The 18,844-nt window shown below is 49.1% G+C and overlaps 1 protein-coding gene and 1 long non-coding RNA gene across 2 annotated transcripts in view; one reads left to right on the top strand and one right to left on the bottom strand.

Moving 5' to 3' along the window:
- The first annotated feature begins 6,533 nt into the window (after positions 1–6,533).
- LOC142465863 (uncharacterized) lies at positions 6,534–12,096 on the top strand. The gene is made up of 3 exons (XR_012787992.1): positions 6,534–6,747; positions 9,637–9,736; positions 10,713–12,096. It is a non-coding gene; the product is annotated as an uncharacterized LOC142465863 (long non-coding RNA).
- The window catches only part of LOC142465861 (galactose-3-O-sulfotransferase 2-like), a 34,821-nt gene continuing 24,823 nt past the window's right edge, over positions 8,847–18,844 (bottom strand). Inside the window, exons 2-4 of the mRNA XM_075570247.1 lie at positions 17,887–17,997; positions 16,391–16,928; positions 8,847–11,737 (exon numbers count right to left, since the gene is read on the bottom strand). Of these exons, the coding sequence (XP_075426362.1) occupies positions 10,877–11,737; positions 16,391–16,928; positions 17,887–17,997 (1,510 nt within the window). The 3' untranslated portion in view covers positions 8,847–10,876. The remainder of the gene's footprint in view (positions 11,738–16,390; positions 16,929–17,886; positions 17,998–18,844) is intronic.

Here is an 18,844-nt window from a genome sequence, read left to right as displayed (position 1 = left end):
CCAATGTCCCGCACTCTTGCAGAGAGTCAATGGGTGACTGCGCAGTCACAGTTAAGCTAAGGGCCCGGTGGTGCACTTATGTATCAGATACCTGCCGAGCACTCCGGTGCTCGGATCAGCAATCTTCACAAAGGCTCAGTTGGCGATGACTCCTTCAACCCTCCAACCGAACTTCTGCACGTGGACTGCTAGAGCGGTCCCACTCTGGAACAGGCTCTGTGGACCCCAACGTGGGTCCAACCGCTTCACGGGAACCGCAATCTTCACTGTGTCCCTATCTTCCTAAGGGGCACGTGCTACACTATAGGCCGTCCCTATAGTACAGCAACCTGTAGTGGCTTGGGGAACTCCTATGGGCCTAAAGGGGTTAAGGACCTGTCCCACTCCCCTAACTACCCAAGTCCCTTCAGCCTCACTAAATGCTGACAGCCAACGTGCTGCGCAACAAGGTGCCTGCCTGTCAGACCTCACAGCACTGACCGCTGTGACTCTGACAAGGCAGCACTCTAAACTAAGGGCAGCGTCCCTATCTGGGGCCTCCCTCAATAATTACCCACTACCCTAGTGGGGGGTTGGGGCCTAACTGGGGTGCGGGTACCTATAGGGCCGCAGGAGCTGTACTCGCTCCCCGCGCCCTGCCTTCCCTCACAGCTCCCCTGCTCCAACGGATTAACTTGAGTGACAGGGTCCCTCTCACTAGAGCAGTCCCTGGCAACACTCTCTCTCTCAGAGTACTTAGCTACCTCAGACCCTGGGGGTGCTGGCCTAGTACAGCGAGTCGTGGACTCCTGTACGCTACCTCCTTCCTTGGGCTGCTCCGGTCTCTGACTGCTGGCTAACGTGCTGTAAGCCCGCCAAATGTATCTCTTCTCTAGAGGCTCCTAAGCCCTATTGGCTCCCTGGTGTCAAGTGGGGCATACAGAGGCTCATGGGATATGTAGTCCCAGCTCAGAGCCTTCCCTGGTAGGCTAGGGTTTTGCGGGCTTTTCCCTACCTCTCCTGCGCCTGCGCAAGCTATCCTGGCCTGCCTCAACCTTCCCTGGTCTAGCCCTGCTCTCGCGCGAGCTATCTGGGGGCCTTTCGCGCTATTGCGTCCCTGCGCATGCGCAACCCGCATTGCAATGGCGGCGCCCTGCTTCACCGGCCGCCGGGACCTTAGAGACGCGATCGCGGCCTTAGCAACGGCCCGATCGCGTCCCCGGCAACCGGCCGGAGGCAGGGGAAGCCGCGCTGCTCCCTGCTCCAGCCCCCACCCATGGAAGCAGCCGTCGGGTCTGTCGGCACCCGCAACCGCGCTGCACCAACGGAGGGGGGTCTCCAGGAGCCACGGGAGCTCCAGGCTACACTAGCTTTATACATAAAACGAAGGAATATAACACAAGGTAATGTCAAATCATATTGGGTACATAATTTAACAAATCGTACAATTTTGCAGTGTAATATATCCTCTCAGAATCCCCCCACCCCTTTCTCATGTGTGACAACTGTTGCGCCTCCACACACCCTGCCCTCCATATCAGCCTTGATAGTTACCCACTTTCCATTAAAGTAAACCAAGGGTTTCATATTGCTTCATATTTTTCTGTAGTCTCTAATTATATGTGTGAGATTCTCATCATTCCGGCCGCCTCCGAAACTCAATTTCTAGAGTACTATATAATAGGTGCACTAAATATCCATATAGAGAAAGGCGCACAGCAAAAGGATAGAGTGGGTCAAAACTGCTAAAAAAATAACCTTTATTGGTCCATAAAAGAGAGAGGGAGGTACAAAAACCCTCCTACATGTTTCGGGCACCAAGCATTTTATTAAGGAGTATCTATATACTGTACATAATAGGTGCACTAGCCTCCTTCCACCTAGCAGCTATGAGGCATCTCGCTGCATTCTGGAAGTGCAGAACCAGGAACTTCTTCAACCCTTGATGCCTTTGTTACGGAGAGTTATACTTGGATCACCATGAATCGTCAAGCCTATAAATTGACTGATTGTTCTAAGGACTTTAATTCAATATACTCTAATCGTCGGGCAACTCCACCATACATGTATCATTGTGCCTCTTTTTCCACGTTCTCCAACATAGGACCGATAGAGCGGGCTAGCACAGATGTAGCCTTGTCGGTGTGTAATACCCCTAGTAGTGTATTTTGGACGTGTTCTCGACTATATTGGTCGATATCCAGGAGGTTGTCGTGTTATTTTATCCCATTCCTTATTTGGGATGTCCATATTTAGTTCCTTCTCCCATGCAAGTGCAAATCCTGGTTTTATCTCTGTGTCCACATCCGTTAGAAATCTATATATGTACAGTACGAGAAGTTATGCCCTCTGGACTGGCACCCAGTTTTGAAAAAACGGTTTCAAATGATGATTTTTGTCTGAGAATCATTTTTTTTGTGTTTGTTTGCACAGTGAACTAACTGCCAATCTGCAAGCTCGGAGGTGGAGCATTTCCTTAAAATATTGAAAAGGCCTGATACTATCTACATACATCAAATATGTAAAAGTGGTTATGCCTGCTGCTGTCCACCTATCAGATGTGGTTGAAGGCCTGGTACAAATTCTTGGTGGTCTTCAAAATCCAGGGGGAGCAAGGGAGAAAGTCAACAAAATAAAAAAATGGCGTCTACAGATGAAACTGTTGATTGTGGCCCAGATTCTGAGGAATTCCATGAACATAATCGGGAAAAATCCTCAGCCTAGTTCATAGACGCTGTAATGGCCCATTGGATTAACACAACGGGGCTCCCTGCATTTGATTGGGACTCGCACAGTGTGAATCCTAGCGGGCTGCGAGTCCCATTCAACTGCAGGGAGCCCCTATATATAGAGAGCAACTGTAAATATTACTGTATATTAATTTGCATGTCTTAGACAGGTCTGCAACCCTGTCTTTCCCCATTGTCACCCAGCACACAGCACATCCACTGCAGCAAGGGATTCTGGGAAATGACATGCAAATGAGCACACAGTGCCACCTTTTATCTCAAGCTCACATTACATGAACAAGTAATAACACCTTAATAAGTGTGGTGATTACCTACTCTTAATCTCAAACCAGCAAATGCCAGCAACCAACCTCACACTGATGATACCCATCAAGGTTGAAACATGTCTTTGAGTGGGTTTACTGGCTTTGCATCTCCCAAGCTCTTGCTTAAAAGCTGTGTCTAAAGCAGCATGCATTGGCTAAGGGTTGTTCATGTAATGTGAGCTTGAGATAAAAGGTGGCACTGTGTGCTCATTTGCATGTCATTTCCCAGAATCCCTTGCTGCAGTGGAAGTGCTGTGTGCTGGGCGATAATGGTGAAAGACAGGGTTGCAGACTTGTCTAAGACATGCAAATGAATATACAGTAATATTTACAGTTGCTATATGCTTTACTGGGGAGGGTTTTTGTCACTTTTTTACCCACCATAACCCCAATATATATGTAACCCTCTTTCCTGCTGACTAGACAGGCTACTGATGCTGTATATACCTGCTGGCTCACAGAGATCTGAGCCTCCGCTAACTGGGAGCCTGGGGGCAACAATAGCAAATGGCAGCGCCTCCACTTGCCCAGTATCCCCTAGATGTGAGATTCCCCTGGACAAGAACAATAATAACAATCCACAAGTATATGTAACAGTTTAATATATATATATATATATATATATATATATATATATATATATATATATATATACATATATATACACACGCACACGCACACGTTGGGCCTAATAACACATATGCATGAAATAACATTAGCGAACATACACACTTATATGGCAGTTATAACCTTGAATGACATACACATATAAGAATGATATAGTTTTGCAATGACTACCGTAAACTAAACGCTGTGTTAAAATTTGATACTTATCCTATGCCCAGGGTTGATGAACTGGTAGAGAGACTGGGCAAAGCCCGATATCTCACGACCCTAGACCTAACAAAAGGTTTCTTGTAGATTCCCCTCACAGAAAGGGCAAAAGAAAAGACAGCCTTCTCAACCCCAGACGGCCTCTTTCAGTATAGGGTGCTGCCTTTTGGTTTACATGGAGCTCCTGCCACATTCCAAAGAATGATGGATAAAATTTTAAAGCCACATGCTCGGTATGCTGCCGCCTACCTGGATGATGTGGTAATTCATAGTGAAGATTGGCAATCCCACCTTCCAAAGGTCCAAGCTGTGCTTGACGCAGTTTCGTCTGCTGGACTAACTGCTAACCCCGCTAGATGTACTATTGGTCTGGAGGAGGCCAAGAATCTGGGGTATTCTATTGGCAGAGGTTTACTCAAACCCCAAACACTCAAAGTAGAGGCGATACAAAATTGGCCAAGGCCAGTTACAAAAAAAACAAGTAAGGACCTTTTTGGGATTAATTGGCTACTATAGAAGGTTTATTTCCAATTTTGCAACTAAGGCAACCCCACTAACCGACCTCACAAAAGCAAGAGGGCCGCTAATGGTAAAGTAGTTCCCCGGAACCGAACAGGCCTTTAGAAGCCTGAAAGAAGCTCTCTGTGCCCAACCAGTGTTGGTAACACCTGACTTCTCTAAAGAGTTTTTAGTCCAAACCGATGCATCTGAGGTAGGGCTGGAGGCGGTACTCTCCCAGGAGTCTCAAGGTGAGGAGCACCCCATCCTTTATTTAAGTAGGAAACTAAATCCCCAGGAGAAAAATTACTCCATAGTCGAGAAAGAGTGTCTCGCAATAAAGTGGGCTGTAGAGACGCTCAAATACTACCTGTTCGGGAGAAAATTCCAGTTGGTCACAGATCATGCACCCCTCACCTGGATGTGTCAAAGCAGAGAGAAGACTAGAGTGACCAGGTGGTTACTAAGCCTACAACCCTTTAAATTTTCTGTGGAGCACAGGTCAGGGCACAAACATGGCAATGTCAAGGATGCACTCCCTAATATCCATGGTCGCTCATCCCTCGAGGTCTGAGCTGGGGGGGAGGATATGTGACAGAAACCAGGGGATGGTAATAAATTCCATATATAGGGCTCCCAGGATACTGGACAGCTTTTATCCTGTTTAGGCTGGAAAGTGCAGCCTCAGAATGCATGCACTCCATCCCACAGTTTGGCACTTGCTGGAACTGAGGGATGAGGGATCCAGACCAGAGTTTGTCTGCTGTCTGATTTCTGTCACCTGTGCTGCTAGATAGAAATCAGGTATTTAAGGCTGATTTCCTGGTTCCTCTTCCCTCTCCACAAAGACTGGAGGCAGGAATGCTGCTGGAAGCAGAGAGGGGAAAAGCCTCTCCCCAAACAGGTTAAATCATTCTGTTCCTTTCTTAAATTGTAAAGTTCCTTATTTTTGTTTGTTGGAAGCCGGAAAGCCACCCCAACCCCAGTCAGGGAAAACCTTGGTTAAGTTATTGCTCAGATGAGCAGGGTTTTGTTTTGCTTGTGTTTTGCTTTTGTATTCCGTGTGGCAGTCTCAGTGCCTGGGACTGAATAAACCAGGCAGTAGCCTGTTTAAAGGAACAGCACGTTACGCCTCGTCATTTAACCTACCCTAAAAGACCGTGTTCAGGAGTCCCAGACAGATGGCGGAGCCCCGGAGTAAGCCGTTTGTCACAAGGGATATATGTGTATATAGCTATGTGTATATAGATATATATATGTGCAGGGTTCGACAATTATATACATTTACTCGCCCGGGGCGGGTGGATTTAACCCCCGGGCGAGTAAATATTGGCCCAAGCAGCACACATGTGTTTTTTAAATATCCCGCGCTCGCGCTGCTGTTTTTCCTGCGCTCGCGCTGGAGAGAAAAAAAATAAGCCGGAGGCGGGTTCATGTTGTTGGGGGAGATTACCCCGCCTCCGGCTCTCTGAGCAGTGGCCTCCCTCCTCAGCGCTTCCACTCCTCCCCCTTCCGGCAGCCAGCCGCTTCCACGCCTGTCTGCCTCAAGCCCCTGCAGGGCCATCTGTCGCCCCCCCCCCCTCCCACCCATCGGGCCATCTGTCGCCCCCCCCCTCCCACCCATCGGGCCATCTGTCGCCCCCCCCCCTCCCATCGGGCCATCTGTCGCCCCCCCTCCCTCCCATCGGGCCATCTGTCGCCCCCCCTCCCTCCCATCGGGCCATCTGTCGCCCCCCCCTCCCTCCCATCGGGCCATCTGTCGCTCCCCCCTCCCTCCCATCGGGCCATCTGTCACCCCCCTCTCCCACCCATCGGGCCATCCTCCCCCCCCCCTCCCACCCATCGGGCCATCCTCCCCCCCTCCCATCGGGCCATCCGCCCCCCCCTCCCATCAGGCCATCCGCCCCCCCTCGTATCGGGCCATCCGCCCCCCCTCGTATCGGGCCATCCGCCCCCCCCCTCCCATCGGGCAATCCGCCCCCCCCCTCCCATCGGGCAATCCATCAGCCCTGCTCTTCTCCTGCTCTGATGGCCAGCTCAGCTGTTAGCAGGGGAAATCCCCTAACCCGGTGCTACTCCCTGCTCTCAGCAGGGGAAATCCCCCAACCAGAGCTACTCCCTGCTCTAAGCAGGGGAAATCCCCTAACCGGAGCTACTCCCTGCTCTAAGCAGGGGAAATCCCCTAACCCGGTGCTACTCCCTGCTCTCAGCAGGGGAAATCCCCCAACCGGAGCTACTCCCTGCTCTAAGCAGGGGAAATCCCCTAACCGGAGCTACTCCCTGCTCTAAGCCTCTCTAAGCAGGGGAAATCCCTCACACGGTGCTGCCCCCGCTGCCATGTGCGACCCCTCCTGCCGTGTGGGGGGCCCACTGCCGTGCAGGTGAGTGTTTGTGTGTGTGTGTGTGTCACCCCCTCTCTCTCTCTCCCTCTCCCTGTGTCACCCTCTCCCTGTGTCACCCTCTCCCTCTCCCTGTGTCACCCTCTCCCTGTGTCACCCTCCCTCTCCGTGTCACCCTCTCCCTGTCACCCTGTCCCGCTCCCTGTCACCCTCTCCGTGTCACCCTCTCCCTCTTTCTGTCACCCTCTCCCTCTTTCTGTCACCCTCTCCCTCTTTCTGTCACCCTCTCCCTCTTTCTGTCACCCTCTCCCTCTCTCTCCCTCTCGCTGTGTCACCCTCCCTCTCCCTGTGTCACCCTCCCTCTCCCTGTGTCACCCTCCCTCTCCCTGTGTCACCCTCCCTCTCCCTGTGTCACCCTCTCCCTCTCCCTGTGTCACCCTCTCCCTCTCCCTGTGTCACCCTCTCCCTCTCCCTGTGTCACCCTCTTCCTCTCCTTGTGTCACCCTCCCTCTCCCTGTGTCACCCTCCCTCTCCCTGTGTCACCCTCCCGCTCCCTGTGTCACCCTCCCGCTCCCTGTGTCACCCTCCCTCTCCGTGTCACCCTCCCTCTCCCTGTGTCACCCTCCCTCTCCCTGTGTCACCCTCCCTCTCCCTGTGTCACCCTCTCCCTCTCCCTGTGTCACCCTCTCCCTCTCCCTGTGTCACCCTCTCCCTGTGTCACCCTCTCCCTGTGTCACCCTCTCCCTGTGTCACCCTCTCCCTGTGTCACCCTCTCCCTGTGTCACCCTCTCCCTGTGTCACCCTCTCCCTGTGTCACCCTGTCCCGCTCCGTCACCCTCCCTCTCCATGTCACCCTCCCTCTCCATGTCACCCTCCCTCTCCATGTCACCCTCCCTCTCCATGTCACCCTCCCTCTCCATGTCACCCTCCCTCTCCATGTCACCCTCTCCCTGTGTGACCCACCCTCTCCGTCTCGCTGTGTCACCCTCTCCCTGTGTCGCTCTCTCCCTCTCTCTGTCGCCCTCTCCCTCTCTCTGTCGCCCTCTCCCTCTCTCTGTCGCCCTCTCACTCTCTCTGTCGCCCTCTCACTCTCTCTGTCGCCCTCTCACTCTCTCTGTCGCCCTCTCACTCTCTCTGTCGCCCTCTCCCTCTCTCTGTCGCCCTCTCCCTCTCTCTGTCGCCCTCTCCCTCTCTCTGTCACCCTCTCCCTCTCTGTCACCCTCTCCTTCTCCCTGTCACCCTCTCCCTGTGTCACCCTCCCTCTCCCTGTGTCACCCTCCCTCTCCCTGTGTCACCCTCTCCCTGTCACCCTCCCTCTCCCTGTGTCACCCTCCCTCTCCCTGTCACCCTCCCTCTCCCTGTCACCCTCCCTCTCCCTGTGTCACCCTCCCTCTCCCTGTCACCCACCCTCTCCCTGTGTCACCCTCCCTCTCCCTGTGTCACCCTCCCTCTCCCTGTGTCACCCTCCCTCTCCCTGTGTCACCCTCCCTCTCCCTGTGTCACCCTCCCTCTCCCTGTGTCACCCTCCCTCTCCCTGTGTCACCCTCTCCCTCTCCCTGTGTCACCCTCTCCCTCTCCCTGTGTCACCCTCTCCCTCTCCCTGTGTCACCCTCTTCCTCTCCCTGTGTCACCCTCTTCCTCTCCTTGTGTCACCCTCTTCCTGTGTCACCCTCCCTCTCCCTGTGTCACCCTCCCTCTCCCTGTGTCACCCTCCCTCTCCCTGTGTCACCCTCCCTCTCCCTGTGTCACCCTCCCTCTCCCTGTGTCACCCTCCTTCTCCGTGTCACCCTCCCTCTCCCTGTGTCACCCTCTCCCTCTCCCTGTGTCACCCTCTCCCTCTCCCTTTGTCACCCTCTCCTTGTGTCACCCTCTTCCTCTCCCTGTGTCACCCTCTCCCTGTGTCACCCTCTCCCTGTGTTACCCTCTCCCTGTGTCACCCTGTCCCGCTCCCTGTCACCCTCCCTCTCCATGTCACCCTCTCCCTGTGTGACCCACCCTCTCCGTCTCCCTGTGTCACCCACCCTCTCCGTCTCCCTGTGTCACCCTCTCCCTGTGTCGCCCTCTCCCTCTCTCTGTCACCCTCTCCCTCTCTCTGTCACCCTCTCCCTCTCCTTGTCACCCTCTCCCTCCTCTGTCTCCCTCTCTCTGTCTCCCTCTCCCTCTCTGTCGCACTCTCTGTCGCACTCTCTGTCGCACTCTCTTTGTCTCTCATTCTCTCAGTGTGTGTGTCTCATTCTCTCTTTCTCTGTGTGTCTCTCTTTCTCTCTCTTTCTCTGTGTGTCTCTTTTTTTCTCTCTTTCTCTGTGTGTCTCTCTTTCTCTGTGTGTCTCTCTTTCTCTCTGTGTGTGTGTGTGGGTGTGCCGCTCTCTGTGTGTGTGTGTCTGTCTGTCTCTCTCTGTCTGTCTCTCTCTATGAAGCGCCGACGTCCAGACACTGGTTAAGGGGTTCAGGAAACTAGTCATTCACATCTGGCTTTTATTTCTAGATCCGACATTGACACACACACACGCGTCTAATTGTAGTATAATGTAATACAATAAATACATTTATGTCAAAAATGAATGTTGTTCTGACTAGGAATTTATTAAATGTATTTTATTTATATATTTTATTTTAAAGCGGGGTTGGGGGCGGGACTAGGGGCGGAGTTGGGGGCGGGACTAGGGGCGGAGTTGGGGGCGGGACTAGGTGGCGAGTAGATTTTTTGGTTGGGCGAGTAGATTTTTGGGTGATTTGTCGAACACTGGGTATATGTGTGTGTGTGTGTGTGTGTGTGTGTGTGTGTGTGTGTGATGTGTGTGTATAGGTATATATATATATATGTGTATATGTATGTGTATATCCTACAACTGTTACAAGACACCTGCACTTACAGTAAATGCCATTTTTTTTCCTCTTGACTTTCTCCCTGGCTCCCCCTGGATTTTGAAGACCATTCATCTCACTAGGGACCACTGAAGACAGCCTTTACCAGAGGGTTTGAGCAGGGGGTCACCAGTAATAATCGTGCAAACAAAGAAAAACAACAAATGTAAGAAAGAGACTACAATGTCTCTTAAATATAATGCAACCCAGATAAGGGTGTGTAAAAACTCAGTGCAAAGGGATAGGACTACCTGCAATTCACCAGGTGGCAAGTGTGAGGATAGCTACAATCATGCAGTCAGACTCTCATCGCTTAGTCACTGCTGCTTCCAATACTGCTGGAGCTCAGTATTTGTAATGAGCACTGCAAATACAGAACGCTGGTAACTGACTCTTTGTTACAAGTAATCTTAGGAGTAACTGACAAACTAGTGGCTGCCTCCAGGGGGCCACATCATAGCTGAGCTGACTGAGTTACAGCCTAGCTCGCGCTTGCAAAATTCAGCAGGAAAGCCTAGCGCGCATGCTTAGAGAATTGGTTACGTCACCGCTCTCAAGCATGAGCGTGCTTCGCGGCAGAGTGGCTGCAGCCTAGATTCAACACTGCAACCACTTCTGTGAACCACACAGCCCTCACATTGTTTTAAAGTTAGCACTACATGAACCATCACTGTGTCACTTCAATCGTGCTTTCAAAACTACACCACATGGGCAAGCCATTCAATATCATCCTGAGCTGGATGTAGACATTCTTGGTCAGATACCCAGTTTACGTATATGATTCACTGATACCTTTGAACTTCTGCTGCTCCTGGCAATTTCTAATTTTTTCAGGCTGTCACTTCACTGCTAGTCTATTTTCGATCCTGTCTTCAGAGAGTATCTAACGTCTTAGTAGAGATGGGAGAATGTATCAACATTAGGCCTACATATTTTCTACAAATTTTTGCCGGTGGGTTTTAGTTCAAAGAAATGTGTGAGAATGTATGCAATTCCACTGGTGGCCATTATTTGTAAATTCCTCCTAAATATTCGATTTGCCTAGACCCTGAAATATGGGTTTTGGGAGAGGTGGCATATTAGCATGTTTACTAGGTTTCTCATGTGCTCTTTTTGTGCTCATTCTTTCTTTGTCTTTCTAGAATTCTGACGGTACCAATATATCCCTGCCCCGTAGAACTTACAATCTAACTTGGGTTCCTAAAGCACCAGAGTGACTTTCCCACCCACTTTAAGTGCAGTCTTTTTTTATCACCAAGCTACTCCATCTAGGCCTATTTCCATACACACTTTCTTTCCATTTATCTTAATCCTTTCGCTTGGAAGCAATGGGGGTAGTTCTATTTACCCTTAGACCTGGTTGTTTTCTCTCTCTATGGGGCACCAGCAAATTTCTCAGCCGCTGCTTCTGCTGCAACAGGGTGCTGTATTGAAGCTCCGGGGTAACTAGTCTCTGACACTGCGTCCGGTTAGCCTCCCCCAATCCTGGCTTCAGGTTGTAACCAAGAATCTTAGCCATCCCAGTCTGGTACGGCTTTAGAGACTTATCCTGGACTCTATTTGGTTCTACCAAGCCCTCGTCTGACAGGCAGGTCTCAGACAGTTGAACCCTCCTCCTCCGGAGTTCCACAACCTCCCGCTGCATCCGCTCCCTCCCAAACCTCCCCACCCGATACCAGAAGGAGCTGTTGAAGTACACATACAGCTGCCAGTCCAGCTGGTTCCAGCTCTTGATCAGGTCTTGCGTTTCCTGCGAGGTGGTGTTCCTGCTGGAGTTGCTCCTTATGTTGAGTGGAAATGAAAGCACATCATCCAGAGTCCAACACAGGGCATCCTTCAGGAGAATCAATGACTCATCAAAGTACTCGGCAATCAGGACCAGGTTGAACGTTGCTTCCACCACCCGTGAGGTCAGCTGAAAGTGCTTCGCAGTCTCTCGCCCATTTTGGTCAAAGCCCAGGTCAAAGGTCATGAGGTTCTTGGCGTAGCTGCTGTCTCGTGCTTTGGGATTGTAGAATTTTGATGTGTGGTTGATGAAGTCCTCCAGGCTCATGGCTTTGGAGAAGGGACCTATGGATTTGTAGTATGTAAAGGATGATTCCATAAGAGAGACCGGGTTTCGGAGGATGGTAAAGTAAAAGGTGTCGCTGGGCATTACCTTCTCCACCTGTAGAAATTATAGCAAAAACTCTTTACTCACCACTCTTAAGATAGCTATCCCCCACACAAAAAATAATAATTAGCTCAAAACGTAAACCAGCAATACCTCCAATTTCGTGTTTTTGTTTTTTTTAAATAGTTGGAGCTGGCGATTTTCAGAAGTAATCCCTGGTTCCTAAGATAGTCCCATTTTTATGTGCCTACAAGATTAAAGTAAAATTAAATATTGCCACTGGGGTCATCCAATAAGAAGTCGCAATGTGATGCTCTGATGACATTCCAGCTTCCTATTGGCCCACAGGAGTGAGGCTTGGATGGTGGCCGTATTGCTTTCCCAAAAAGAGACCAGAAACACTGGCACACGAAAAGGTACTGTAAATATCTTGGGAACCAGGGGTTCCATGAGATAAAAAAAAAATTGCATGGTTCAGCTCTAGGAAACGCCTTGGTTCTTGATGGATAAGTATTTAGGAGTGCTTGTAGACAGAAGGCTTAGCAATAGTGCCCAAAGTCATGCAGTAGCTGCAAAGACAAACATGATCTTATCTTGCATTAAACGGGCAATGGATGGAAGGGAAGTAAACATAATTATGCCCTTTTATGAAGCATTAGTAAGACCACACCTTGAATATGGAGTACAATTTCCTCCTTTAAAAAGACATTATTGAACTAGTGAGAGTGAAGAGAAGAGCCACCAAATTAATAAAGGGGATGGATAATCTAACTTATGAGGAGAGGCTAACTAAATTAGATTTATTTACATTAGAAAAGAGGCGTCTAAGAGGGGATATGATAACTATATACAAATATATGTGGGGACAGTACAAGAAGCTTTCAAAAGAACTATTCATCCAAAGGGCAGTATAAAGGACTCGGGTCATCCCTTAAGGTTTGAGGAAAGGAGATTTCACCAGCAACAAAGGAAGGGTTCTTTACAGTAAGGGCAGTTAAAATGGGGAATTCATTACCCATGGAGACTGTGATGGCAGATACAATAGATATGTTAAAAAAAGGTTGGACATCTTTTTAGAAAGGAAAGATATACAGGGATATACCAAATAAGTAAACATGGGAAGGATTTTGATCCAATTCTTGGAGTCAGGAAGGAATTTATTTTTCCCCTTATGAGATAAGCAAGTGGGGGAGGGGGGGGGCGTGCATCCCAAAAAAGAGATGCTAGAGGATTATTGCAAAAAAGTTATTTAATGACTGTAGACAGTCACAGAGCTCCAATGTTTTGGTTCAAGCACCTTCATCAGGGGTTCATCCCTGATGAAGGTGCTGGCACCGAAACGTTGGAGCTATGTGACTGTCTTCAGTCATTAAATGACTTTTTTGCAATAATCCTCTAGCCTCTTTTTGGGGTGCACGGCCCCCACTTGCTTATTACGCTGTTGCCCTGACTAGGTTTTTTGCCTGTAGCACCCATGCTTTTGCTTATGTATTTTTGTCCCCATTGACTAGGGGCATCCCAAGTTGCATTGGTCCTGATTCTTGTTGTTTCACTTTGCTTCCCCTTAAGAGATAACATTGGATGATATTTCACTGGGGTTTTTGTTTGCCTTCCTCTGGATCAATATACTGTAAGTATGGATATAGGATAAAGCAGGCCTGCACAACTTGTAAAGCGAGAAGGGCCGAACTGCTCCAAGAAAAACAGATTTGGGCCGCACGGGTAAAATCATCATCATCATCATCAATCATCATCATATCTCCCCCAGCAGCTCTCATCATCATCATCCTCATAGCTCCTCCAGCACCCCTCATCAATCTCTCCCAGCACCCCTCATCATCCTCATATATCTCCCCCTGCACCCCTCATCAACCTTTGCGAGACTCACACTCTATCTCACCCCCCATCTCTCCCCCTCACCCACACACAATACTCCCCCTCCACATAACACACAATACCCCCCTGCAGACCACACACATCCCACCCCCTGCACCTCCCACCCCTGCACCTCACCTCACATCACTCTCCCCCTGCATCTCACATCACATCACTCCCCTGCACCTCACATCACCCCCCTGCACCTCACATTACCCCACTACACATCCCCCTCTGCACCTCACCTCCCCACTCTGCACCTCACATCACCCCACTACACCTCCCCCCCTGCACCTCACCTCCCCCCCTGCACCTCACCTCACTCACTCCACTGCACCTCACCCCCCCCCTGCACCTTACCCCCCCCTGCACCTCACCTCACTCCCCTGCACCTCACCTCAGCCCACTGCCACAGACACTCTGCCATTGCCACACTGCCACAGACACTCTGCCACTGCCACAGACACACTGACACAGCCACACTGCCACAGACACACTGACACAGCCACTGACACAGCCACAGCCACACTGCCATTGACACTGCCACTCTGCCTCTCTGCCACTCTGCCACTGACTTTGACACACTGACACTGACTTTGACACACTGACACACTGACACGCTGCCACTGACTTTGACACACTGACACACTGCACTCTGCCACTGACTTTGACACTCTGCCACTGACTTTGACACTCTGCCACTGACTTTGACACTCTGCCACTGACTTTGACACTCTGCCACTGACTTTGACACTCTGCCACTGACTTTGACACTCTGCCACTGACTTTGACACTCTGCCATCGACTCTGCCACTCTGACACACTGCCACTCTGCTACTGCCACACTGGCACTAGCTCTGAGGAGCAGCTGCAGGGGGGGGGGGGTGTCCTACCTTTCACTGTGGAGCATGGCTGGAGGGGGGAGAAGCCATCTTGGTCCCTGGCAGCAGGCACCTCACTTCCTGCTCTCACTAACAGGCTCCGCTGTCACTAACCCCGCCCCCACCCTCTGCTGTCAGACCGGCCTCAGCTCTGTCCCTTCTCTCCTCTCTGCCTGCAGGGGATCGCATCAAACTGCTGGCGATCCTTCCCTAATAGGCAGAGGGGGTTGGGGGAGGGGGGTTGGGGGGGGAGACGGGGGGGCATCACAATGGTAGCGCTCGGCAGAGCGGACTCAGGAGGGGTGGGGAGCGTTTCAAAATGCTTGCGCTCCTTCCCTCCTGTGTCTGCAGAGCGGGCTGAGGGGGGGCATCGCGGGCCGCACAGGGAGTCCGGCCCGTATGGTGTGCAGGCCTGGGATAAAGTATCTGTCATCTAAATTTAGCATATGTTGAACTTTATGGACGCATGTCTTTCTTCAACCCCTTCTACTATGCAACTATGTAATTCAATATAAAAATAATACATTTAAGAAAAATGTGAGTAGAGGGAAATTAAACAGATTGTTTACAAAGATCAAATGTTTGATATCGTATATCAGAAAAATGACATTACAGTATGTATAGACCCATACAGATGTTAATCTGTTAATAAGTTGACTTTGCCATTATTCCCACGTGTCCCTCTCTACATGTTTTAGCAGGGGTTTAGCAAGGGTTTTAGCAGGGGTTCCCAGCCTTCCGTGTCAGGCAGTAGCTGTAAGGCTATGTAAATTGTTCATAATACGTGGTACAGATGTAAGGGCCCCAGTATAAACCCTTAGTAAGACCACTGCTTGAATGTGGAGAACAATTTGCCATCTCTTGCTTCAAAACAAGACATGGAACTAGAAAAAGCGCAGAGAGAAGCCACCAAATGAATAAAGGGGATGGAAGGTCTGATGTATGAGGAAAGGCTAGCTCAATTAGAATTGTGTTATATTAGAAAAGGTGCATCTATGAGGGGATATAACTATTTACAAATACATTCAAGGCCAATACAATGAACTTTCCATCCCAATGACAGTACAAATGGCACTCGGAAAGGAGATTTCACCAGCAACAAGTCAAAGGGGTCTTTACAGGAAGGGTAGTTCAAGTGTGGAATGTACTACCCATGGAGACTATTATGGCAGATACAGTAAATATTTTTAAGGTAAGGTTAGACATCTTTTTAGAAAGGAAATGTTTACAGAATATGCCAAATAAGCGCAGGAAGGATGTTGTTCCTAGGAGAAATCATATTGCCATTACTGGGGTCAGAATGAAATTATTTTCCCATTATTGTAATGGCAGGGACTGGATTCTGATGTCTGGAGCAAACGGGACGGAGCCCGGAGCAGAGCCCTAGAGACTGACTGAGCATCAGAGTTGTTGCAGTGCAGGATTGGTAACCAAACGCAGAACAATGGAGGAGGCAAAGGCGCAGGTCAGACTGGCGGAAGGCATGATCATTTTTAATCAGGCCGGGGACAGGCAGCCAGAGTTCACGAGAGTAGTCAGGAAGGCAAAGGATGCTCTGGTGATAAGGCAGAAGTACATTGATCTGGCAACCAGGAAGAAGAAGTGGTCAACTTATGAAGGAGTGTCCACAAAGCTCATAAGCAACAGGTGTGTACAGTAAGCAGCAGAGATCAGACGTATGTTGTGACAGTGGAGCGATGTGCTCAATGCTAAAGCTATTGCCCTAAATAGCAGAGGTTGTGCTTTCTGATCCCGTCAGGCCTGACCATTTGAGACATGTTTGGAAAATGTATCACTGGGGGCTTTTTGTTTGCTTGCCATGGATAAATATAAATATAAATAGAACTATAATTACTGTATAAGTATCTCGCCCAATTACAATTATTTTTTTTTTAAAACAAACGTACTATTTAACTCTACATAATAACCTCCATCACCCATCGGGAGATACCTCTGTGAGCAGGAACCTCATGTGGTGACACATGATGTGGAATGTCCCACTGGTATTTGGAAAGAAGCCGCCCACAAAAGGTGCAGAGAAGTAGCTGGGGTAGAAAAACTGTGAAGCGCCGCGGGACGGAAAGGCAAAGGTGAGGTTGCGAGATTCTCCAAAGCGGAAGAGCATGTTCATGATCGTGCTGCTTGCAGTCTTGTGGGTTTTCAAGAAGAAGATGTGCGTGTGGGGTTGGCAAGGACTTGTCCCTCCTTCCATAGCCTCGCTATTGGGGCTCTCATTGTGGTCCACGTGGAGCTTCAGCCACGATTCTATGCTTTCCAGCAGCTCCCTTTCCTCCTTCCCTTGCAGGCTTTCTATAACGTCATTATTCTGCAGCAGATGAAGCAGCTCCGCGCTGATCTCCCGCTCGCTCATCACACTGAGCTCTCCGGAAGCTCCTGACTGAATCTCCGGAAGCTCATGTTTTGCTGCAGGTGCTTTGCGGAGGAAGGGCAACTGGTTCGGCATGAAGCGCCTCATGCCCTGACTGCACCTGCGCGGGAGAAGAATAGCCCTGCTCAGCAAGTGGGTTTTAATGCTTGTACAGATACAATACCTATGGCTGCTTTCCTCTGTCTTTACATTGTTTTTAACATTTTTGTTGCAATATATTGATGGTTCTGGCTTAAATTTGTATGCTCCATTTCAAGTTTCTGCTGTGTTGTGTTTCTATCTCCTATATTGTTCCTACTAAAAAGGTACAATTTTACTCTCGTTACGTGTGGATTTTACTCATGCTGTCACAAACCATGCCAAATGCGCCCTCTGTGCGGCAGCTGAGTAAGGCCGCGGTCCCAGTGCGTTCTACAGCGCACGGCTTGGCATGCACGAACAAGTACCGCCCCTCAATGGGCCTGGGCCCACCAGGTACCTTGGCGCGCATTTGGCAGCCGCGCTCTACGACGGGTTTTTCCAAATACAACAAAATTGTATTTGCAACTTGCGACGGAGGCGTGGCCACGCCCTCCCTCCCCCCGGCGGTTCAGCCAATGAGGGCGAACCAGCCGTGTAGGGTCATGGCCACGCCCCTGCAAAACCCCCGCCACGCCCCCGTCGCAATCTCTGCCTCTCTCCACAGATCGCGGTGAAGCGCTGTGCACGTGCCACCACCCTGCCGGGCGCGCGTGCTACAGTGCAGACTGGGACTGCGGCCTTAGTTAGCAAGCGATTAGCCGGCATTTACTAAATGTGCACTGCAAATTCATTTAAGAAGGTAGTTTGCGAAAAATTCTCTTAAGTCTTTAAATTAGTTCAATACTGAGTGCATTTATGCATTTATTGAAGTTTAGTGAATAGGCCCATGTAAGTTATCATTTTTGGAGGTGGATTATCCTACAAGAACCTACGATCTTAAGTAACATCACCGTATCAGCCACCCCCTGCATGCCCAGTGCTTGCAGTCAGAACCCTGTCATTGCATAGTGCGCATATAAAGCGTCCCTTTAACTCACTCTTTCTGCTGGCTGACATCCAGGAACTGTAAGATCAAGCACATGATACTGATGACAATGAATCCGACACACAGCAGTTTCCGGTTATTAATTACTATCCCGGTAAGATTCCTGCAGACATGATGATAATAAAATGCAATTAAACCAGGATAAACAGATTCATTCTTCACAATGTGTTTCTGCCTGCGTAGGGGTTAATATTCTCAGAACAGAAATTCTTGGATAATTCTGATTTATTCTATACACCAGATACAAGAAAACAAGAAATGTATCAATAGCTTTACAGATTTCTTTTTACATTTTAACTTTCTCTTTATTAAAGTTTTATATAAATAATGAAATATGTGTTTCCCTCAACATACTGTGTGAGCCTCATTTGTCAACATTTTGTTTGCGATATTGCTTTATACATCAGTGTCACTAAGGGTCCAGACGTACTAGGAATATCTCTGGGGGACAAACGTGTGTTTCATAATGTTACTGCTAAAAAGTAATACAAACCTTTATAAAATGTGCACCGTGTGTTTGAAGACTACATACATGTGACGTATAATTAATTGAAATGATTATTTTTGATGCATTGCGTCATGTTTAATACATGATTGATACGATTTAAATGAAAACATAATTCTGTGTACTTTTTATTTAGAACTAGTATTAGTGAATGTAAATGATTAGTGTAATATTATTATGTTAATAGCCACAGTGAAAATAATACATTTTGTTAACCTATATAATAGAATATATATATATATATATTACACATATACACACACAATAAGGATGACTTCAGCACTCAAATAGATAAACATATAGACATATTTATCTTAACAGAATGCATGTGGAAGGGCCAGGGGACCTCCCCAGTCCAAATAAGCATGTAAAAAAGAAAGCATCCCCAGGACTCCTCATAATATGAATAAAGTATAAAAAAAAAGTTTTACATTTCCGACTCCAA

This window comes from Ascaphus truei, chromosome 14, assembly GCF_040206685.1.
Source record: "Ascaphus truei isolate aAscTru1 chromosome 14, aAscTru1.hap1, whole genome shotgun sequence".
NCBI lineage: Eukaryota > Metazoa > Chordata > Amphibia > Anura > Ascaphidae > Ascaphus > Ascaphus truei.
Note: the sequence above shows the minus strand (reverse complement) of the source record. Positions and strands in the feature narration are given on the sequence as shown.